This window comes from Myxine glutinosa, chromosome 2 (genome assembly GCF_964187855.1).
Source record: "Myxine glutinosa chromosome 2, kmMyxGlut1.1, whole genome shotgun sequence".
Lineage (NCBI taxonomy): Eukaryota > Metazoa > Chordata > Myxini > Myxiniformes > Myxinidae > Myxine > Myxine glutinosa.
The window spans coordinates 212,397,282-212,422,217 of record NC_136262.1 but is presented as its reverse complement, the minus strand read 5'-3'; the positions used below and the strand labels follow the sequence as shown (position 1 = coordinate 212,422,217).

Sequence of the window (24,936 nt, the reverse complement as noted above, 5' to 3'; positions counted from 1 at the left end):
TAGTTTGTGGTTTAATTCAGTTAGCCGAAATGTAAATCCTATTCAAATTTCAAGCCAATCGGATGGAAATTGAGGATTTTTCGAAATTTGAAATGGTTGTTGACCTTTGGCCTATGTTGACCTTTTGGCCTATGCTGATTTCAAAAATAGTTGGTGGTTGAATTCAGTTCGCCGATATGTATATCCTATTCAAATTTCAAGTCAATCGGATGAAAATTGAGGATTTTAGACATTTAAAAAAATGTGGTTGACCTTTGGCCTATGTTGACCTTTTGGCCAATGTTGACCTAAAAAATGGTTGGTGGTTGAATTCAATTCGCCGACATGTATATCCTATTCAAATTTCAAGTCAATCGGATGAAAATTTAGGATTTTAGACATTCAAAAAAACGTGGTTGACCTTTGGCCTATGTTGACCTTTTGGGTGATGTTGATCTCAAAAATAGTTAGTGGTTGAATTCAGTTTGCCGATATGTAAATCCTATTCAAATTTCAAGTCAATCGGATGAAAATTGAGCATTTTAGAAATTTGAAATGGTATCATTTGAAATATTGTCCATAACCTAGATTTGAATCCCTGGTGTTGGCTTAGCGGTTAGGGTGCCGGCTTGGGATCCTAGGATCCTGGGTTCGAATCCCGGTCGATCGCTAAATTAACGCCAGGGGGTTTGACTCAGCCCGTCATCCTTCCGAGGTCGGCAAATTTGAGTGCCAGCTTGCTGGGATGAATGATCACGGTGTGTACCCCGATTTACAGACTTGGCATTTAATATGGAATATTTTTTTTGTGGGGGTGAACTTACTTTTCAAGATGTCTTCGAACCAAAAGTTCATTGGAATTATGTTGAAATTATTCTAGATTTTGTTAATGTGACCTTTAAAAGAAGCAAAAACCACATTTGACATTTCCAAACAAATAAATTGATCCTTGAAAGTGATGGAAACTGATATCGAACTCAATTCATGGACAGTACTGTGTTAAACTTCTGTACGTTTTCCAGAAGTATCTCTTTATTTTGCACATTAGCCAAAAAAAATTTCAACGAAAACAAAAGTTAAATTACGACTGGGATTACGAACAGTAAAATTACAGTTCAGTACTTCGTGTAACCCCCACGAGCATTCAGGAGAGCACGTACACGTTGAGGCATGCTGTTCATGAGATTTGCCAAGGCTTGGACAGGAATCGCTTGCCATGCAGTGACAATAGCCTGCTGCAATTCACGCACAGAGGTCGGCTGCTGGTCCAAGTGGTCGATTTGACGTGTTAATTCTGCCCACAAGTTCTCTATCGGATTCATATCTGGGGACATGGCAGGCCACTCCATATGCTCTACACCACGGTCAGCAAGAAAGTGTTGGATCATGTGAGCACGATGAGGCCGTGCATTGTCATCTTGCAAGACAAAGTTTCCTCGAAAGGCTGCACGAGCAAATGGAAGCAATGTTTCTTCCAGAATGGCCCTGTACTTGAACTGGTTCAGGTTTCCATCCAGAACAACCAGGTCAGTTTTGCCCCCTGCATGAAAAGCAGCCCAAACGGTCACCCCACCACCTCCAGCTTGGACTCTTGGCACTACACAATCTTTGTTGTAGGCTTCATGCACTTGTCTGCGCACTCGGACACGCCCATCTTGACGATAGACCAGAAGTCTAGACTCGTTACTGAAGATCACGTGATTCCAGTGTCCTGGCTGCCATTGACGGTGCTCTCTGGCCCACTGCAATCGGCGCTGGTGGTGTTGTCTGGTCAGGCGTAGCTTTCTCAGGGGACGCCTGGCACGATAGCCTGCTTGAATCAGTCGTTGGTTGACTAGCCTTCTGGACACAGGCACATTTGTCAGTTGCTGCCACTCAGCCCTAAGCCGATTAGCTGTCTTGGTACGGCCATTGCGGACTAACCGGTGCAGCTGGTGATCATCCCTCCTTGTGGTTCTGCGGGGACGTCCTGGCCTCGGTATTGGAGTAGGGACACCCCTCTGAGCATTTCGTTTCAGGATCTTTGACACCTGACCTTGAGTGATGCCATACTGCCGAGCAATAGCACGCTGTTTCATGCCAGAATTTCGTAAAGCCACCACTCCGTGACAAACAGCATTGTCAAGTTGACGGACCATCTCCAGAGGAAGTGTCAATAACTTTTGTAGACATGCAGCAGTTGTTTTCCACGAATACAGAACGCAACAACCCTTATATACCCGATTGTGAAGCCAATCGTCAAATGTACCTGTCCTAACATTTTGTCATGCCACCTGTGATATAATCCTGTTATTGACTTCTTGCTGCGAAAGACAATCAGTGACATGGTTCTTTCAACAAAGACATCACCGAAGGGTAAAAGAAACTCACCAGATTGACATACTGATTTCAGAAAGTAAATCCAAGTCAAGAAAAACAAAATATTCCATATTAAATGCCGTCTGTATATATATATATATATATATATATATATATATATATATATATATATATATATATATATATATATATATATATATATATATATATATAGGTATGTATGTATGTATGTATGTATGTATGTATATATGTATATATATATATATATATATATATATATATATATATATATATATATATATATATATATATATCTTCCTTGTGTTATTTGAAAGAAATATGAATGGGCAGATGAAAGCAGGATAGAGTTAGACAGAATGTGATGTTTTTGCAGTTCTATGATATGAAATCTTTCCTCTTCTCAAATGGCTTGATCTCTGACCATCAATTTGGTTTCAGACCTGGTCATTCTACTCTGGACATGCTGCTTCTGCTTTCTCAACAATGGATGGAGGTCCTCAACGCTAAACAGGAAATTAGAGCTGTCTCCCTTGACATTTCACATGCCTTCGATACGGTCTGGCACCCCGCTCTGCTCACCAAACCCTCCTCCTTTGGTATCCATGGAAATCTCCACGCATGGCTGGCGGACTTCCTCTCTGGTCGTAGTCAACGTGTGGCCCTGAATGGGTTTTTCTCATCTCCTCTTCCTGTTCAGGCTGGAGTTCCCCAAGGCAGTGTTCTGGGCCCTGTGCTTTTTCTGGTCTTCATCAATGATCTCTCTGACTCTCTTGAAAATCCTCTCTATCTCTTTGCTGACGACTCTACTCTCTGTCGCTCCATTCCTCATCCCTCAGATCGGCAGCCTGCAGCCTCCTCACTCTCTGCAGACCTGGACAAAATCACAGACTGGGCAAACAAATGGAACATGTCTTTCAATCCTGACAAATCTCACACTCTTACGATGTCTCTCCGAAAAGACCGACTGGACAACCCTCCCATCCACTTTCTGAATAATCCTCTCCAAGAAGTTCTGTCACTCAATCTTTTGGGTCTCACTATCTGCCATGATCTTTCCTGGGAAAACCACATTTCAAATCTGGCCTCCAAAGCCAGTCGCCGACTGGGCATCCTCCGTCGTGTGAAGTCCTTCCTTGGTACACCTGAGCTCCTCACCACTTACAAGGCTTTCATTCTCAGCTCTATGGAATACTGCTCTCCCCTCTGGTCTGGTGCTCCTGCCTCACACCTAGCTCGTCTTCACGCTGTTGAAACCAAAGCGTTCAGAATCATTGGAATCTCCCGCGATGAAACTAACTCCAAGGGCCTTTCACTCACTCACCGCAGGCAGGTTGGTGGTCTTTCCGTCTTCTACCGACTCCTCTCCGGCCTTGCTCCCCCAGCTCTCTCTGGGCTCTGTCCCCCAAATATTCCTACAGGTCGCACAAGATCTGCCTGCAACCCTCTTATGGTTAAACTGCCAAAATCAAGACTTTCTGCTCACCTTCACTCTTTCATTCCTCTTTTCTCCCGCCTCTGGAACCAGCTCCCTCACTCTCTTCAATCCCACTCCACCCTCCAGGTCTTTAAAACAGCTGTTCACCACCATCTCTTATCTTCCCTCATCCAAAACCTTGATCTTTTCTACCCCCGCTAATTTCGGTCCCCTTGTGTTTTATACCTTCCCCCCCCCCCCCCCCTTCCCACGCCTCCTCCCCCAAAGCCCTCTCCCTCCCACACTTCTCCCTGCTCTCAAATGTTGTGTTTGTGTGCTTCCCCTTCTCTCCCCATCTTGTCTTCTGCTCCCTCTTTTTATATATTTTGTTTGTTTGGTTGATTTGTTTGTGAAATCAATGTTCGCTCTTTCATGAGCCTCGATTCAGTATACAAACAAAAAATATATATATATATTCATTCATTCACCTAGATTGGGACACTTCCTCCGATTTTCGCTTTCTTTTCACACCTCTACATATTGTGGCCTTCGATTCCTGTCATTTAGCTAAACCAAGTCTCACTTCCTGCGATTCTATCGTTTGTACTCCTCGCTATCTACTCTTGCTTCAACCTACTCCATATTATGTAAACTCCTGAGTGACATTGGTAGAGGATATTTTTTTTAAGTTTTCTCTTTCTGGAATTTTGTCATGCGTGCGAAACCCATTTAAATTTGCATTTTCCTTCAACATAATTTCTCTTTCCTTCAACATTTAATGTTTTTTTATATATTGATTTCTGTTTGTTCTCCAGCCACTAAACGTGCTTTACAGCAGTAAGGGGATCGTGAAGGTCATCGACTTTAACATTGCCACACGTTTCAAACATGGTCAAAAATTGTATGATGTCTGTGGCACACCTTGCTACATGGCACCAGAAATCACAAGTCATGGCTATGAAGGTCCCCCGGTCGATGTCTGGGCACTTGGCATCCTGTTCACGACATTATTTGTTGGACTTCACTTTCATGGACGTAATATTATTCAAGTGAGTATTGTTTATAATGGTGCAATTATCATGAATGCGTGTGAAGGAGATGCTGATGCTAAGGGTGTGTTGCGTGAAGGGATTCTTGAGTATTTCACATACAGTGCTTTGAGAAGGTATTCATACTCTCCCCCTCATACTCACATTTTCATACTCACATTTTGTTGTGGTGCAGCCTGAATTTAAAATGTATTAAATTCACATTTTTTTGTTGCTGATTTACCTAAAATACCCCGTAATGTCAAAGTGGTTTAAAAAAAAAAAATTCGACAAAATCTTATTACAATAGAGCAAACGTATATGGTTCGCTATGTATGTGTGTTGAAATGTGACGAAAACGTCTTCTTCTTCTTCAAATAAAATTACCACCCTCTTAATTAACCCTCTTAATTGCAAAAAGACTGCTGAGACCCCTCAGACCTTTGCCGACCCTTTAATTCCCCCAAGACCCTTCAGACCACCAAGACCCCTGAAGACCCAAAATACCCTGAATACTCCCAAAGACCCAACATACCCTGAAAACCCCCAAAGACCCAAAACACCCCAAAGACCCAAAATACCCTTCAAGGCCATGAGGCTCAAAAAGACCCTGAATACCCAAAAACTCAAAGACCCAAAACACCCAAAGACCCAAAACACCCCGAAGACCCAAAACACCCCGAAGACCCAAAACACCCTGTAGACCCAAAACACCCCGTAGACCCAAAACACCCCGTAGACCCAAAACACCCTGAAGACCCAAAACACCCTGAAGACCCAAAATATCCCGATGACCTAAAATACCCTGAAGACCCCAAAGACCCAAAAAGCACCTGAAGACCCCGCAGACCCAAAATACCCAAAAGCCTCTGAAGACACCAAAGACTCAAAAAACCCTGAAGACCCAAAAACACCTCAAAGACCCAAAATACCCTTAAAGGCTGTTATGGATTCGTCACTTCCGTTGTTGTGGTTTTCATCCACTGTAAACATTTTTGGTTCCATGTACTATTATTGTTGTCGTTTAAGTGAAATAGAGATTACTATTTTCAAAAGGTAAAAAAGTTAATGTTTTAAATGAAACCGGAACCGGACGACGATGAAGAGGAAGAGGAGGAAAAAGAGAAGGCGGAGCGAGTGAGTCGGACAAGAAGCTGAGGTGCTTTGAGGTCTTGAGCGAACGTTGGCGAACGAGGGTCACGAGTGAACTTCGGGTTTCCCGGGAAAGGGATTCCTGCGACAGTTGTTATCGCTGTGACAGATCAACCTGCGTGTCAGGTTTTGCAGTTGATTCCGAAGAGAATCATCGGAGTGCCGTTACGCCTCGAGAACGGGCCGTCGGCCATTTTACCTCGCGCAGGATTTGCGCATTGCTCAAGGTTTTTCACCTCGCTTTAACCATTTTCACCGCATCCAGACGTTAATCTGGTGTGTGTGTGAAACGTGGATTTTGAATGGGAAGTTGCGGTTCGCCGAGTGGGAGCCGTTGAACGTCCGTACCAGAAGGTGTGATTTCCCCGTCGCTTCTGGAGGGTGCCTTTGCCCATCTTTGGCAGTGTGACTGTCAACCGAGCAGGATTCTGGTTTCGATACAACATCGTTCTGATGATTACTGGAGCGGATCGACTTTGTTTTGATGCCGTGATAGAGACATTGGGAATGTTCTTGTTTCACTCACTTGGAGCACAGTGAGTTACCTTGTACGAACTGATGGTACCATCATAGGAAAATGATATATTGGTTGTACAATTGATTACTATTGTTATTGTACTGTTATTCTTGTGTGACCTTTATACAATACTTGTTTGTTGGTAACAATTGGTGTGGTTTCACCATTGATCTTTGACATACAGAATAACACATCTTTCTGCCGTGACTCCTATCGGGGCTCAGAGGTATACCGTGACCGGGGTTTGGGGAGGAGCACGTAACAAGGCCCAGAGGATCCAAAAGACCCTGAAGACCCAAATGGCCCTGAAAACCCAAAACACCATGAAGACCCAAAAGACACCGAAATGGTTAAAGATGCCTACCCCTCTGAAACGATGTGTGGTGAGGTGCGAGTTGCGTACCGAGTCACGCTGGCAATTTCAATTGAAAAGCTGAAATGTCAATAAGTCTTGAACCCCTTTGCTTTGACACTCCACATTGAGCTCATGTGCATCCAATTTCCTTTGATCGTCCTTGAGATGTCTCCACAACTTGATTGGGGTACAACTGTGGCCAATTCAATTGATTGGACATGATTTAAAAAGACACCTTTCTGTATAAGGTCCCACAGTTGACAGTGCATGTCATAGCAGAAATGCGACCATGAAGTCCAAGGAACTGTCCATATAACTCTGAGATGGAATTTTGACGAGGCATAGATCTGGGGTTGGAGATAAAACAATTTCTAGAGTTTTGAAAGTTCCCAAGAGCACAGTGAGTTGCATCATGAAGAAATGGAAAGAATATGGAACTACGCAGACTCTTCCAGTGTAGTCCCTTGTTGTCCAACCAAACTGAGCAACCCGGCAAGAGGTGACCAAGAACCCAATGACCACTCTGACAGAACTCGAGTTTCTTGGCTGAGAAGGGAAAACCTGCCGGGTGGAGACCAGTCGCTGCAGCACTTCACAAATTAGATTTTAATCGTATTGAGAATCTGTGGGAAGACTTGAAGAATGCTGTTCACCAACACTCCCCATCAAACTTGACAGAGTTTCAGCACATGTGCAAGGCAGAGTGGGAGAAAGTCCCCAAATCCAGATGTGCACAGCCGATACATACCGAAGAAGATTCAAAGCTTTAATCGCTGCCAAAGGTGCTTCTTCGAAGTATTGACTCCGGTGTTTGAATACTTATGTACATTAGATATTTCTGAATTTCACTTTCAATTATTTTGCAAAACATTATTTTGTAAATCCACTTTTGCATTATTGGTTACCGTGTTTGTTGGTGTATTAACCATGGTGGTGTATTAACTCCACCGCTGTTTGTCACCCTCAAAAAAAAAAAATTATACTTCCGGCGAAGCTTGATGATGTCGGACTGGAAGCGAGAGGTCTTATCAGTTGTGTCATCCGGTACATGCTGGGAGATGTGTTTCGCCGGACCGACAGATCATGGCGTGCCATTAACGTGTAGGCTCATCACAGGCTGGTCGTGAAGTCCACAATCTCATCCTCCTTGGTATCTCCGTGCTGTTTTCCGGATCAACCTCTTTCGTGCTGTCTGCCGGATCGAACCATACGCCACGTGACGGAACGGACTTCACCCGAATCAACGTCTTCTCGGTACGAGTATAACCGCTGTGATTTATCCCGTGTGAGAGTGTGCCAGGCACCTGTGTTGGGATTAGATAGGCAAGAATTTTTAAATCTGCTTCTCGTCCTTTTTTCTGTGCCATTGTGAATAAAAGACGTGCACATTTTGTTTCCCTTTCGACCTGCTCGTGTGCGTCCTCTTTCCATTGACCCAGCATCGTCCAAAACCGAATTTGGCTGCTCGATTAGGTCCATAGATAACGTAGTGTAAAATCGTGACCCACACTCTGCGACCCGCTCGGCGCACCTGATTGGAATAGGTGTGGGAACGCCAGGGGTTCAATTCCCGGTTTTCCCGGCCACGTGGCCTCAAAGGTATTTGGATCACGGTCGATAACCCTTCACCCGTGATTGGGAGATTGGCAAATTGAAGTTGCTTCGCAACCCACCGGGCGCGAACTTCGTCGCAGCCGACGACCCTGTGGACCCAGGGTCTGAGGGGAAACAGGGACTTTACAGCCCCCCCCCCCCCCACCCCCTTAGTACGTCGACAGACCCGGCATCCGCAACAATCAGGAATTTTGTTGCGGATCCCGTGTCTGTCGACATACTAAGGGGGGGAGGGTGGGGGGGGGGTTAAGTCCCAGTTTCCCCCACAGACACCGGGTCCATGGGCCGACAATCGCGAGACGAAACTTGTGCCCGATGGGATGCGGAAGCAACTCCAATCACCAATCTCCGATCTCACGGGTCGAAGGGCTATCGATCGTGACCCGAATACCTTCGAGACCACGTGGCCGGGAAGACCGTGAATTGAACCCCTCACGTTCCCACACATTATTCCAATCAGGTGCTCTGAGCGGGTCGCACGGATTGGGCCATGGAATGAACTAATGTATACAAACGCGGCTTTACCCTGCGTGATCTACGGGCCTAATTGAGCAACCAGATTCGGTTTCGGACGATGCTGGGTCAGTGGGTTAAAGGACGCACACGAGCAGGTCGAGAGGAAACGAAATGTACGCGTCTTTTATTCACAGCAGCACAGAAAAAAGGATGAGAAGCAGACTTAACAATTCAAGCAGACTTAACAATTCTTACCTATCTAATCCCAACGCAGGCACCTGGCACACTCATAGGGAATGAATCACACCGGTTAGACTCATACCGAGTGGATGTTGATTCTGGTGAAGGCCGTTCCTGCGCCTGGCATAAGGATCGATCCGGCAAACAGCACAAAGGGGGATCGCACGGAAGAAGATCCATCTGGAGAACGATTCAGCATGGATGACGACCCAGATTGGATGAAGAACCAGCACAGGGACCGATCAGCATGAAGAAGGCTCCTCGCCTTCAGCCTGAGAGCAAGTGTTGAGCAAGTTTTGTAAATGAAAAACGTGTAAATTAAAACGACGTTCCCATTTTAGATTCAGAGGTTCATATGGAGGGTTTCCGGAAACTGAGAGAGGGGAAGGCGATGGAGAAGGAAGGCAATCTAGCCAAAATCTGGGCGTTATCTCAAACACGTTTTCATGTTGTTCAGTGCAAAAACGTTAATCACAGCATTACTCATGCACTCATGCACTCACGACTTATGCAATTCCAAAAAAATGGTATAAATGACAAATGCGCACTACTCCAAAAATGCGCAAACAGAACATACGTAAAACACGAACATACCATACTGGAATGGAATGTACGCCATTAAAGCATGTGCAGTCACACACGAGGAAATGGTGGTGTTTTTATGCCTCCGCCGGCGAAGTCACCGGAGGCATTATGTTTTCAGGTTGTCCGTCCGTCCATCCGTCCATCCGTGATAAGTTTCGTTACCGTGATAACTTGAGAACGGCTAAATGAATCTTAGTCAAACTTAGTGCAGGTATGTATAATGAGGTAACGATGAAATGATTACATTTTGGGATCACGAGGTCAAAGGTCAGAGGTCATGTTAGGTAAAAATACTGTTACTGCGATAACTTGTGAACCAGTGATGGGATTCTGAACAAATTTGGTACACTGATGTGGAATGACGTAAAGATGAAGTGATTCGATTTTGGGGTCAAAGGTCAAATCTGTAATAGGTCTACACCTTGAGAACGGCTGAAGTTATCTCATTCAAACTTGGTACAGGTAAGTAGTAGGAAAATGTTGTTTCCAAGGCAGAACCAATTTTATATGTAAGTGAATGGGGAAAGTGCATGGGAACTTATGGGCCACCCACCAAAAAACCCCAAAAATATGTCTATTTCTCCCTCCCCATCTAAGCCATTAACAAATATTAAATCCTCAATAGACCCCTAAGTTCTATTTTTCCTTTATCCCACTGTCTCAATTTCTAATTGAAAAACTTTTTTTTTTTTTTTTTTTTGTATACATAATCGAGGTTCGTGTAAGAGCTAACACATTGAACATGAAAACATGCAATGAAGGGAGCAGGAGACAATATGGGGAGAGAGCGAAGCACACAAGCACAACAACAGAAGAGAACAGGGATGTCGGTAGATCTGTGGAAGGTGGAGGGCTGGGGAGGAGGGAGAGGTACACAGTGTAAAGCAAATGGACACTACTCGGAATTTCAGCAAAGAATTTGGGGATTCAAAGATGCGGATTTGGGGTGTTTTAACGGGGATAGAAAAGATCAAGGTTTTGAATGGGGGAAGATAGGAGGGCTTGGGGGAGGTGTGGGAGGTATAAAACATATGGACACTGCAAGGACTTCCACAAAAGAAGTTCGAATTTCAAAAAAGTGAATCTGGGGTGAATTAGTGTGGGTTGAAAAGATCAATGTTTTGGATGGGGGAAGATAAGAGATGGTGATGAACAGCTGTTTTAAAGACCTGGAGGGAGGAGTGGGATTGAAGAGAGTGAGGGAGTTTGTTCCAGAGGTGGGAAAAAAGAGGAATGAAGGAGTGAGGGTGCGCAGAGTCTTGATTTTGCCAGTTTCACCTGAAGAGGGTTACCGGCAGATCTTGTGTGTCCTGCAGGAATATTTGGGGGACAGAGCACAGACAGAGCAGGGGGAGCAAGGCCAGAGAGGGGTCTGTACAAGACAGAAAGACCACCTACCTGCGGTGAGAGAGAGAGAGAAAGGCCCTCAGAATCAGCTTCATCGCGGGAGATTCCAATAATTCTGAATGCTTTGGTTTCAACAACGTGAAGCCGATCTGGGTGTGAGGCAGGAGCACCAGCCCAGAGGGGAGAGCAGTATTCCACTGACCTGCGGATGAAAGCTGTGTACGTGGTGAGGAGCTCAGAAGTGCCCAGAAAGGACTTCTTACCACGGAGGATGCCCAGTCGGCCGGCGACTGGCTTTGGAGGCCAGTTTGGAAATGTGGTTTTCCCAGGAAAGATCATGGCAGATATTGAGACTCAAAAGCTTGAGTTACAGAATTTCCTGAAGAGGATTGTTCAGAAAATATATGGGACGGTTGTCCAGACGGTCTTTTCGGAAAGACAAAGTGAGAGTGTGATATTTGTCAGGATTGAAGGACATGTTCCACTTGTTTTATCCAGTTTGTGATATTGTCCAGGTCTGCAGAGTGTGAAGAGGCTGCTGCCTGACGATCTGAGGTTTGGGATATGGAGCGGCTGAGAGTGGAGTCATCAGCAAAGAGATAGAGAGGATTTTCCAGAGTCGGAGAGATCATTAATGAAGACCAGAAAAAGCACAAGCCCCAGAACACTGCCTTGAGGAACTCCAACCTGAACAGGAAGGGGAGAAGAAAGAATTCCATTCAGGGCCACACGTTGACTTTGACCAGAAGAAGTCTGCAAGCCGTGTGAGGAGGTTTCCATGGATACCATAGGAGGAGAGTTTGGTGAGCTGGGCGGGGGTGCCAGACCGTATCGAAGGCACGAGATATATCAAGGGAGACAGCTCTGATTTCCTGTTTGGCATTCATGACCTACATCCATTGTTGAGACAGCAGAAGCAGCATGTCCAGAGTCGAATGACCTGGTCTGAATCCAAATTGATGATCCGAGATCAAGCCATTGGAGAAGAGGAAGGATTTGATGTCAGAAGCGATGATCCATTCCACGACCTTGCTGATTATTGGGAGCAGGCTGATTGGTCTGTAGTTGCAAGGATCTGTTTTTGCACCTTTCTTTTGTAAAGTGGTAATGTTGGCTGATTTCCAAGCAGATGGCAGACCATTAACAAACATTAACATTAACATCAACATTATTTGACCAACTAAACCATTAACAAAGGTGAAATCCTTAATAGACCCCTGTGATGTCTGGAAGCACGAACAATCAGACCAATCGAAGGCACTCAACTTTATATCCGCTTTATTAGCATTGCACTCAACTCCACGTTCCTAGTCCCGTGTGTGGCGCATGTGCACACCTGACTCACATACATCACAATATCTCCCCCCTTAATTACAAATCCAACTGGTCTGGAAGTCTAGATGTGCGGGAGGACCTATGCAGAGGAGTGTTTACAGGCACAGGTTTAGGTGACATGGATAAATGTACCGGACTGTCGGCAGGTACAGGTACAGGAACTTTGGGTGGAGACGCATCGCTGACGGCTTCAAATGCAGGCTCGGAAACAACAGTTGCTCTTTCGAACAACGGAACAATAACTGGATGAACCGCAGGATTTGCATTTTCCTCCAACTTAATATAACGCTGCTTGATTTGGTCCATATGTTTCCTAACCATACGCCCATCCTTAAGCTCGACACAAAAAAAAACACGGGTGCCTTCCCTGTAAAGAACTACAACTGGCAGCCATTTCGCTCCAAGGCCATTGTTTAGCACATAAACTGGATCGTTTACAGCAAAGTCACGCAACACAGCCGTGCGATCATGATAGAACTTCTGACTCTGCCGCTTGCCAGCAACAGTTTCACCGACGTCAGGATGAACAAGAGAGAGTGCAGTTTTGAGGTCTCGCTTCACAAGTTATCTTGCTGGGGGCACTCCAGTTACGGAATGTGGTCGTGATCGACACCCGAGCAACATGCGTGACGAACACGTTTGAAGCGAACCTTGAGTAACATGCCTTAATCCTTGCTTGATGATCTGTACAGCACGCTCTGCCTGGCCATTAGAAGCGGGTTTGAACGGATCAGAACGGACATGTCTGATGCCGTTCAACCTCATGAATCCCTGAAATTCCTGACATGTGAAACACAAACCATTATCGCTTCCCAACACATCTGGTAGACCATGAGTAGCAAACATGACACATAATTCTCAATGGAAGCAGCAGAAGTGCTGGTAGACATGATAGAGCATTCAATCCCCTTGGAAAATGCATCAATGACAACAAGGAACATTTTCCCTAAGAACGGACCTGCAAAGTCAACATGAATCCTGGACCAAGGTTTGGAAGGCCACGACCACAGGCTCAGCGGCGATTTCGCTGGCGACTTACTGAGCTGCGTACACGTATCACAACGATGAACACAAGATTAAGTTCGGAATCAATACTAGGCCATCAAACATGAAACCTTGCATTAGTTTTCATCATAACAATACCAGGATGGGTGCTATGTTTAGGATGTTTAGGTAGAGGATGGAAGCCTGGTGTTGGCTAAGCGGTTAGGGTGCCAACTTAGGATCCTGGGTTCGAATCCTGGTCGATCGCTGAATTAACACCAGGGGGGTTGACTCAGCCTGTCATCCTTCCGAGGTCGGCAAATTTAGTACCAGTTCACTGGTAATTCCCTGTGTGTCACAAGAGGCGACTAACGGTTGGTGGCAGGAAGGGCATCCGGCCATAAAACATTGCTTCAAAAAGGGGACCACTGTTCCCGAAAAAGACCAACCCCTGCTCTGCAGGGGAAAATGGCCTCGAGAGGTGGTTCAGGTACAGGATGGGATGGGTGACGCACACCGGACTCACATACATCACAACCCCCAAACCCTTTGTTGGTATTTTCTTTGAACTCATAAAAAGAGCCAACAAATATCTGACTATGTTCTATTTTAGGGAATAACTTAATTTTCTTAATGAACTCGTCACCATCGAGAATATTGATAAATAGTATGTTTGAACTTGGTTCTTGGTTTAAGTATCTTTATTGGGCAGAGATGAAATGATAAACCTCTCTTATTGCTCTTGGCAAGCACCTCCTGAACCACATATAATTTTACAATTATAGTACACGACCGGTCAAAAGTTTTAGAACGCCTCAATTTTTTCCAGTTTTTATTGAAATTTACGCAGTTTAATGTCTCAATGTACTTTGAAATTAAGCATAGAACAAATAAACAATTGGAGATAATAAAGAAATCATAGAATCATTTTGTTCAACAAAATTTAATTTAAATTTTTGACTCAGCAAAGTAGCCACCTTTTGCAGATATAACAGCCGAATGCACTCGTGGCATTCTTTCTACAATGGAAATCAAATATTGTTCGTGAAGTTCTTCCCAACACTGTTGCAGAAGTTCCCACAAATGTGTTGCACTTGTACGTTGCTTTGCTTTCACCCTTCTGTCCAGTTCATCCCAAACTAGCTCGATGGGCTTTAAGTCTGGGGATCATGTGCCTTCGATACGGTCTGGCACCCAGCTCTGCTCACCAAACTCTCCTCCTATGCCTCTGGTATCCATGGAAATCTCCACGCATGGCTTCCGGACTTCCTCTCTGGTCGAAGTCAACGTGTGGCCCTGAATGGATTTCTCTCATCTCCCCTTCCTGTTCTGGCTGGAGTTCCCCAATGTCGTGTTCTGGGCCCTGTGCTTTTTCTGGTCTTCATCAATGATCTCTCCGACTCTCTGGAAAAGCCTCTCTGTCTCTTTGCTGAATACTCCACTCTCTGCCGCTCCATTCCTCATCCCTCAGATCGGCAGTCTGCAGCCTCCTCACTCTCTGCAGACCTGGACAAAATCACAGACTGGTCAAATAAGTGGAACATGTCTTTCAATCCTGACAAAACTCACACTCTTACTATGTCTCTCCGAAAAGACCGACTGGAAAACCCTCCCATCTACTTTCTCAACAATCATCTCCAAGAAGTTCTGTCGCTCAAGCTTTTGGGTCTCACTATCTGCCATGATCTTTCTTGGGAAAAACACATTTCCAACCGGGCCTCCAAAGCCATTCGCCGACTGGGCATCCTCTGTCGTGTGAAGTCCTTCCTTGGCACACCTGAGCTCCTCACCACATACAAGGCTTTCATCCGCAGCTCAATGGAATACTGTTCCCCCCTCTGGGCCGGTGCTCCTGCCTCACACCTAGCTCGGCTTCACGCTGTTGAAACCAAAGCTTTCAGAATCATTGGACTCTCCTGCGATGAAGCTAACTCTGAGGGCCTTTCACTCACTCACCGCAGGCAGGTTGGTGGTCTTTCTGTCTTCTACCGACTCCTCTCCGGCCTTGCTCCCCCAGCTCTCTCTGTGCTCTGTCCCCCAAATATTCCTACAGGTCGCACAAGATCTGCCAGCAACCCTCTTGTGGTTAAACTGCCAAAATCTAGGCTCGCTGCTCACGTTCACTCTTTCATTCCCCTTTTCTCCCGCCTCTGGAACAAACTCCCCCACTCCCTTCAATCCCTCTCCTCCCTCCAGGTCTTTAAAACAGCTGTTTACCACCATCTCTATCTTCCCCCATCCAAAACCTTGAGCTTTTCTACCCCCAGTAATTCACCCCAGATCCACTTTTTTGAAATGCCGTCTTCTTTCCTGGAAGTCCGAGCAATGTCCGTGTGTTTTTTTTGTTGTTTTTTTTACCTCTCCCACCCCCCCCCCCCCTTCCCATGCCTCTTCCCCCCCAAGCCCTCTCCCTCCCACAGATCTCCTGATATCCCTGCTCTCCATCTTGGCTCCTGCTCCCTTTGTCATATGTTTTATGCATCAGTTCCGAACTTTCCCATGAGATTAATCATCTACCCCCACAGACGTAACATCACTTTCAGAAGGCACTGTATCAATAATAAACCGCCGTGTCCTTTCTTCGCCCTCCCTCGGCTGAATAAACCCACTTATACTGTCGTGTCCCCAGGGTTGAGACCCCAAGAAGACGAATGACCGAAATGAGCTTTAACTCCGAGGCGCATACCCACCTTGGCGGGAGTGACACGCGCGTGAAGGTTCGAAGTCTTACCTGATCGGGAACACACACAGGGGTAATCCAAACCCACAAACAAAGAAACGAACCAGGACAAGAAAAGTAAAATTCACAAATAATGAATTTATTAAAAAGAATGCAAGCAATTATGAAAGGTGAGGTAAAAACTAAAATTCCTAATTGAGATGTCTCCATCAGACTCGTATACAAACAGGGGAAAAGCTAATGAAAATAAAATCCCCTTTATAATCGGCCGGCACTCCGTTTTGTGTCCCCAAATGGCTGGTAAGGCTGGCTGGTCGCTCGTCGCCTTTAAACCACCCCGTGGGAAATGCACAAAATGGCGCGGAGTCGCACGACACGGACCCAGTCCTCCGCCGACGTCGATCCTGTGCCTTGTAGTCCCGACTGTCCCGAACCGCTGTTTCTCACCAGCCCTTTCCCAAGAGTGCACACGAACCAAAGACCACAAGCCGGAACAAGGAGGAAATGCGACTGCCTCCAGCGCTCCCTCCAGCGCCAGGGCAGAGAGAGCATGATGGCGAGACCATGTTCTCTTTCCATCAGCTCCCGGATGTTCCACACTGATGTCACTCTCCTGATCACCGAGCTCTACTCAATCATCCCATCGCACCTCCACTAATCACAAAATGCCGGGGCATGGCCTCCTCGTTACGAGTCGTCGGGGGGCGGATTCTAATCGTCCTTCAGGAATGTTCGGCTGGTTGGGGTTCCTTTGCCGATGAGCATGTCCCGGCATACTGTCGGTGATTGGTGTTGTCGGCCCTTTTTGATGCAATAACAGCGAAGGAAAAAATCACAGGGCAATTACACACACGGGGTTATCCTTAAGCACTACCTAATTAGCATAGCTCCACCCCTCGTATGGAGACACATATACGATCTTATTATATACAGAATCCATACTTAGTTACATCGAGGTGGGTTATTCTTCTTTGCGCCACTCGGAGAATGCTAATTTATACCATTCTATCTCGGCTAAGGTATTTCTTCATTTACCCCACACAAACGTAACAATACTTAATTATCCAATCATTTTTGATTTGAGGGTTTCTTTTTCAGCTAAGAATTTTTTTTGGTGTTGTGCACCTTTTGTGTTGTGCAGAGTTGAGTCAAACCTTGGTCATTGCATCAGTGGTGCTTGTTTGGAATATACTGATGAAGCAAATGTTAGTATTAAGGCCTGTTCTCACTTGAACGATTTTTTGTACAACTGCAGTGCGACTAAAAAATCGTACAGCCGTGTGATTTCCGTACCTGTTTCTCTGTTTTTTTTCCACGCAGTCTCACTTCTACAACTGCCGTGCGACTGCCGTTAAACTCTCGTGCGACTTTTCCTCCCAAAACATGGTTCAAGTTGCGTGCGACTGTCGTGCGACTGCTGGACAACCTCAACGAGTCCCGCGCAAGCGCCGTGCGATTTTTGTTCAACTCGCGTGCGACCTGTGCGTATGCAGTGCAACCGCCGTACAACCAATCAGAGTGCCGTGCGTCCGCCGTACAAGTGCCGTTCGATCCGTCCGACCCCGATGCGACCAATGCGAACTACGCGAAAGGTGCGACAGCCGTATGGAAATTTTCAACAGTTAAAAAAACTCGCACGGGCATGCGACCCGTCCGAATTACCAGTGATTACACACGACACCCCTCCAAGCTGTGGGAATAATCAACAGACTGCCGTGCGACTCCCGTACACCCTGTGTGATTTTGTAGTCGCACGGCATTCGCGTAGAAAATCGTTCAAGTGAGAACGGGGTATTTAGATTGTTGACGATTGTTTTGGATTCGGTCACAAATACATTTGTTTTTCTTCTTTGCAGATATCACATGACAACACTGGCTTCAATGTGGGAAACAGACCACCAACTTTTGCACGGAAAACATTGGTTTCCCTTCTGACTGCGATGCTTCGGATGCGTCCAATGGAGAGGCTCACTATGACGGTGAGGGATTGATACAGTTTTCAACTGCAGTGTTTTAGTTGCACAAACAAGAATGTTTACACATGTTGGGGTTGCTGACCTCGTGTTGTTGTGGATCAAAATGCAACACAGTAGCTCACCAGTGTTTCCTGATCGTGTTTATATTTGATTCCAACACATCCATTGTTTTGCAGGAGATTGTGAACCACATTTTGTTCAAGGAAAAGCACCCAATGAAAGTTTGAAGGTAAGCAGCCCTTCTTGTACACCGCTCCTTTCATATGCTATCTCCAGGCGCTGCATGACGTCACTGCCGGGCACCCAAGGGAGCCCAGCAATGATGCACGCTGAAAGAGAGTACTCAGTTTTCACTCCGGTTTCTTTCTTGTTTGTTTGTTTGTCCAGGCGAAAGCTCAGCCATCCTTTGAGCTGGGAAGCTGAAATTTCGGTCGTGTGTAAGTGCTTTGGCAAAAACGATATTTTTTGTTTTTTGATTAATCAATTATTTGATTAGTTACTTCATTATTATCGATTAATGAAGGACTTATTTATTTCCTTTCTCTTGTGGGCATTATCTCAGGCACCTTTTGAGCGAGGAAGCTGATATTTGGACAAGACAATGACCAAGTGATTCGGCTGTAAAGGCAATTTTTGATTTATTGACTAATCAATAAATTGATTCATCATTTAATTTTTTGATTAATGCCAATTAAAAAAACAATTAAGTTGCAGATTCAGATGAAACAGTGGTGGTCTCGGTATTCTCTTAGCCCATTGATTCATTATTTAATTATTTTGTGATTATTACTTATTTATTTTCATTATTAATCATTTTATTTTCTTTCTCATCTGGGCAATATCTCAGGCACCTTTTGAGCTGGGAAGCTGATATTTCGACAAGACAGTGACCAAGTGATATGGCTATAAAGGATGTTTTTGATTTATTGATTAATAAATTTGTTGATTAATTTATTTATTGATTAATCAATTAACTATTTAATTTTTTCGATTTATGACTTATTTAATTCATTTTCAAAAAGTTACAGCTTCGGATGAAGCACTGATGGTTTAGGTATGCTATTAGCCAATTGATGAAGAAAATATTGTATGACCATTATTTGTTGATTTTAATTATGTAATTAATCAATCGATGATTGTACACCTCTCCCTCCCAATGCAGTCTCTATGAGCTGCACGGCAGTATTGCCGTGCTGGATGATATTTCTTTAGTTGGCATTGGGGTGGTGTACTTTGCATCTGTACTTGTTTTGTACTCTTTTTATATCTTCCGGTCTTGTTAACCTCGCCAGAGGCGAGGGTATTGCATTTGAGTCCGTTTGTTTGTTTGTTTGTTTGTCCGTCTGTCTGTCTGTCTGTTTGTCCGCACAGAATAAATATGATTTTCTCTGCAACCCTTGGTCCGATTGACAGGAAATTTTCACCATAGGTGCAACTCCACCTTCAGAATTTTTTGATGATAATGATGACGTCATAGGTCACGTGGTTCGGCCGCCATCTTGGAAAAACCGAAAAACTTTGCACCTCTATCTCCGAAAGTGCTGAATAGAAAAAATTGAGAGATGGCCCATTGTAAAGAACTCTCCATGGGGAATAAAATATGTTAATGATGATGTCATAGGTGCTTCCATTATGACGTCATTCGACAAGTACAAAACTTCATCCAATCAGATGAAATTTCTTGAGCGCCATGTCGGCATAAACTGGTGGAGAAAAAAAGTAATGTTGACGTCATCGGTTACGTGGTTCGGCCGCCATCTTGGAAAAACCGAAAAACTTTGCACCTCTATATCTCCGAAAGCACTGAATAGAAAAACTTGAGACTTGGCTCATTGGAAAGAACTCTCCATGTGGAATAATATATGTTGATGATGATGTCATAGGTGCCTCCATAATGACGTCATAATTCGACAATTAGAAAACTTCATCCGATCAAGATGAAATTTCTTGAGCATAATCTAGGAATAAATTAGTTTAGGAAAAAAATAATGATGACGTCATCGGTCACGTGGTTCGGCCGCCATATTTGTCCAGAATTGCCGATAAAAAGGTACATTCCGGCAAGTCCTCGGTCTCTGACCGATTTTTCATCTGTCTGTCTGTCTGTTTGCAGCACTGCGTCGACACCGTTGCACGTAGAATCGCCAAACTTTGCACACATATTGGTCTTGCCCTGGAATAGACTGTGACCAATTGATGACGTCATCGATCACGTGGTTCGGCCGCCATCTTGGAAAAACCGAAAAAGTTTGCACCTCTATATCTCCGAAAGTACTGAACAGAAAAAATTGAGACATGGCTCATTGTAAAGAACTCCCCATGGGGAATAAAATATGTAAATGTTGACGTCATCAGTCACGTGGTTCGGCCGCCATCTTGGAAAAACGGCAAAACGTTGCGCCACTATATCTCCAAAAGTGCTGAACAGAAAAAATTGAGACATGGCTCATTGTAAAGAACTCTCCATGGGGAATAAAATATGTTAATGATGACGTCAAATGTCACGTGGTCGGCCGCCATCTTGGAAAAACGGCAAAACGTTGCACCACTATATCTCCAAAAGTGCTGAACAGAAAAAATTGAGACAAGGCTCATTGTAAAGAACTCTCCATGGGGAATAAAATATGTTAATGATGACGACATCAGTCACGTGGTCGGCCGCCATCTTGGAAAAACGGCAAAACTGTGCACCACTATATCTCCAAAAGTGCTGAACAGAAAAAATTGAGACATGGCTCATTGTAAAGAACTCTCCATGGGGAATAAAATATGTTAATGATGACGTCATATGTCACGTGGTCGGCCGCCATCTTGGAAAAACGGCAAAAGTTTGCACCACTATATCTCCAAAAGTGCAAAACAGAAAAAATTGAGACATGGCTCATTGTAAAGAACTCTCCATGGGGAATAAAATATGTTAATGATGACATCATAGGTCACGTGGTTCGGCCGCCATCTTGGAACAACCGAAAAATTTTGCACCTCCATATCTCTGAAAGTGCTGAATAGAAAAAATTGAGACATGGCTCATTGTAAAGAACTCTCCATGGGGAATAAAATATGTTAATGATGACATCATAGGTCACGTGGTTCGGCCGCCATCTTGGAAAAACCGAAAAACGTAGCACCTCCATATCTCTGAAAGTACTGAACAGAAAAAATTGAGACATGGCTCATTGTGAAGAACTCTCCATGGGGAATAAAATATGTTAATGATGACGTCATATGTCACGTGGTCGGCAGCCATCTTGGAAAAACGGCAAAACTTTGCACCACTATATCTCCAAAAGTGCTGAACAGAAAAAATTGAGACATGGCTCATTGTAAAGAACTCCCCATGGGGAATAAAATATGTAAATGATGACGTCATCAGTCACGTGGTTCGGCCGCCATCTTGGAAAAACGGCAAAACGTAGCGCCACTATATCTCCAAAAGTGCTGAACAGAAAAAATTGAGACATGGCTCATTGTAAAGAACTCCCCATGGGGAATAAAATATGTTAATGATGACGTCATCAGTCACGTGGTTCGGCCGCCATCTTGGAAAAACCGAAAACATTTGCACCACTTTATCTCCGAAAGTACTGAACAGAAAAAATTGAGACATGGCTCATTGTAAAGAACTCTCCATGGGGAATAAAACATGTTAATGATGATGTCATATGTCACGTGGTCGGCCGCCATCTTGGAAAAACGGGAAAACTTTGCAACACTATATCTCCAAAAGTGCTGAACAGAAAAAATTGAGACATGGCTCATTGTAAAGAACTCCATGGGGAATAAAATATGTTAATGATGACGTAATATGTCACGTGGTTCGGCCACCATCTTGGAAAAAACGAAAAATTTTGCACCTCCATTTCTCTGAAAGAGCTGAATAGAAAAAAATGAGACATGGCTCATTGTAAAGAACTCTCCATGGGGAATAAAATATGTTAATGATGATGCCATCGGTCACGTGGTTCGTCCGCCATCTTGGAAAAACGGGAAAACTTTGCAACACTATATCTCCAAAAGTGCAGAATGGAAAAAATTGAGACATGGCTCATTGTAAAGAACTCTCCATTGGGAATAAAAGATGTTAATGATGACGGCATCTATCACGTGGTTCAGCCGCCATATTTGTTTTAAATGGCCGATAAAAAAGTACAATCCGGCAAGTCCTCGGTCTCTGACCGATTTTTCATTACTTGCCGGAAAAGATTCCGGCAAGTATGTTGATCTGTTCGTTTGTTACTTGCCGGAAAAAATTTCCGGCAAGTATGTTGATCTGTTCGTTTGTCTGTCTGTCTGTCTGTCTGTCTGTCTGTCTGTTTGTCTGTCTGTCTGTTTGCAGCACTGCGTCTACACCGTTGCACGGAGAATCGCCAAACTTTGCACACATATTCGTCTTGCCCTGGAATAGACTGTGCCCAATTTATGACGTCATCGGTCACGTGTTTCGGCCGCCATATTGGAAAAACCGAAAAACTTTGCACCTCCATATCTCCGGAAGTGCTGAATAGAAAAAATTGAGACATGGCTCATTGGAAAGAACTCTCCATGTGGAATAAAATATGTTAATGATGACGTCATCAGTCACGTGGTTCGGTCGCCATATTTGTCTTCAATATTTGTCCTCAATGCCGATAAAAAAGTAAATTCCGGCAAGCCCTCGGTCTCTGACCGATTTTTCATCTGTCTGTCTGTCTGTTTGTTCGCAGTACTACGTCTGCACTGTTGCACGTCGAATCGCCAAACTTTACACAAATATTTGTCTTTCCCTGGAATAGACTGTGCCCAATTGATGACGTCATCGGTCACGTGGTTCGGCCGCCATCTTGGAAAAACCGAAAAACTTTTCACCTCTATCTCTCCGAAAGTGCTGAATAGAAAAAATTGAGACATGGCTCATTGTAAAGAACTCTCCATGGGGAATAAAATATGTCGATGATGATGTCATAGGTGCCTCCATTGTGACGTCACAATTCGACAAGTACAAAACTTCATCCGATCAAGATGAAATTTCTTGAGCATAATCTAAGAATAAATTAGTTTCGAAAACAAATAATGATGACGTCATCAGTCACGTGGTTCGGTCGCCATATTTGTGCAAAATGGCCGATTAAAAATAAGGTACATTCCGGCAAGTCTTCGGTCTCTGACCGATTTTTCATACTGGCTGTTTGTCTGTCTGTATGTCAGTCGCCTGCAGGTCACAATTTTCAAACAATCCTCACCAAACTTCACCAAATGGTAGATTTGGTCATAAGCAAGAGGCCTCTTGCTTTTGTGGTCAAAAGGTCAACAGGTCAACATAGGCCAAAGGTCACCAACTTTGTCAAATTTCTTAAATCCTCAATTTTCATCCGATTAACTTGAAATTTTAAGAGGATTTTCATATCTGGTCAGTAAATTCAGCCACCAAGTATTTTTGAGGTCAACCTTGGTCAAAAGGTCAACATAGGCCAAATTTTTAAAATCCTCAATTCTCATCTAATTGACTTGAAATTTCAGAGGATTTGCATACCAGGTCACTGAATACCACCACCAATTATTTTGGAGGTCAACACAGGCCAACAACTTATTTTAGGGATTTTGTAAGTATCGTGCTACGCACAACATATTTCTTGTTTGTTTGTTTGTCTGTTACTTGGCAATTATTTTATTTTATTTTTCCCGCAAGTATGTTGCTCACAAGTATGTTGTTTGTTTGTTTGCGTGTGTGTTTGTCTGTCCGCTCACTTATACTTGCCTGCAGGACACAATTTTGAACCGATCCTCACGAAACTTTACCAGATGGTAGAGTTTGTGGTCCGACAAAATCCGATATATTTTTGGGGTCAAAAGGTCAACGTAGGCCAAAGGTCAACCACTTTTTTTTGAATTTCTAAAATTCTCAATTTTCATCTGTTTGACTTGAAATTTGAAGAGGATTTACAAATCGACGAACTGAATTCAACCACCAACTATTTTTGAGATTAGCTTAGGCCAAAAGGTCAACATAGGCCAAAGGTCAACCACTTTTTTCAAATTTCTAAAATCCTCAATTTTCATCCGATTGAGTTGAAATTTGAAGAGGATTTGCATATCAGCTAACTGAATTCAACCACCAACTATTTTTGAGATTTGCTTAGGCCAAAAGGTTCACATAGGCCAAAGGTTAACCAATTTTTTCAAATTTCTAAAATCCTCAATTTTCATCTGATTGACTTGAAATTTGAAAAGGATTTTCATATCACCTTACTGAAAGCAACCACCAACAATTTTTGAGGTCTACATAGGCCAAAAGGTCAACATAGGCCGAATTTCTAAAATTGTCAATTTTCATCCAATTAATTTAAACTTTGAAGATGGTTTGCATATCAGGTCACTGAATTCAACCACTAATTATTTTTGAGGTCAAAAGGATGCTCCACTGAGTGCCATGCTACTTTGTTCTATTTTGCCAAGTGTCACTCGAGGAGTGATTTTTCATTTGTTTGTTTATCTGTCTGTCTGTGAACAAAATATCTCAAGAAGGTGTGGACCAATTTGGACGACATTTTGCAGAGATGACGTGTATGTGAAAAGTGTATGAGAAAAGGATGAAATAATTTTGGTGAAGATCCGGATCCGGATCCGGATCCAGCGCGTTGAATTATTTTATGTGTTTCTTCACCATTGAGTGATGTGGCCAAAAATGATATATAACAGGATATCTCAGAAAGTTGTGGACAGATGATTTTCATTAAATGTGATTCTGTATTGTGATTTTCTTGTCTACTCTGAGATTTAAAAAACGTAAACTGTTCACTTGGCGAAGGTATGCTCGCCACTGAGTGCCGTTCGAGTTCTATTCTGTTTTGCTTGCTTCCTTCGGCTTTTGTGTACTTTAATGCTTCAACTCAACTCGCATGCTTTAACTCATGCGTTGTACATCGTATTTCACAATAATTCCTTATTAACCCTCTCT

General features: G+C 43.9%; 1 protein-coding gene across 1 annotated transcript; it reads left to right on the top strand.

Moving 5' to 3' along the window:
• Positions 1-4,612: 4,612 nt before the first annotated feature.
• On the top strand, positions 4,613-18,229 carry LOC137422169 (tribbles homolog 2-like). The gene is made up of 3 exons (XM_068108929.2): positions 4,613-4,782; positions 17,883-18,005; positions 18,179-18,229. Exons 1-3 carry the CDS (start codon positions 4,663-4,665, stop codon positions 18,227-18,229), a joined length of 294 nt encoding a protein of 97 aa, XP_067965030.2. The 5' UTR covers positions 4,613-4,662.
• Positions 18,230-24,936: the final 6,707 nt, after the last annotated feature.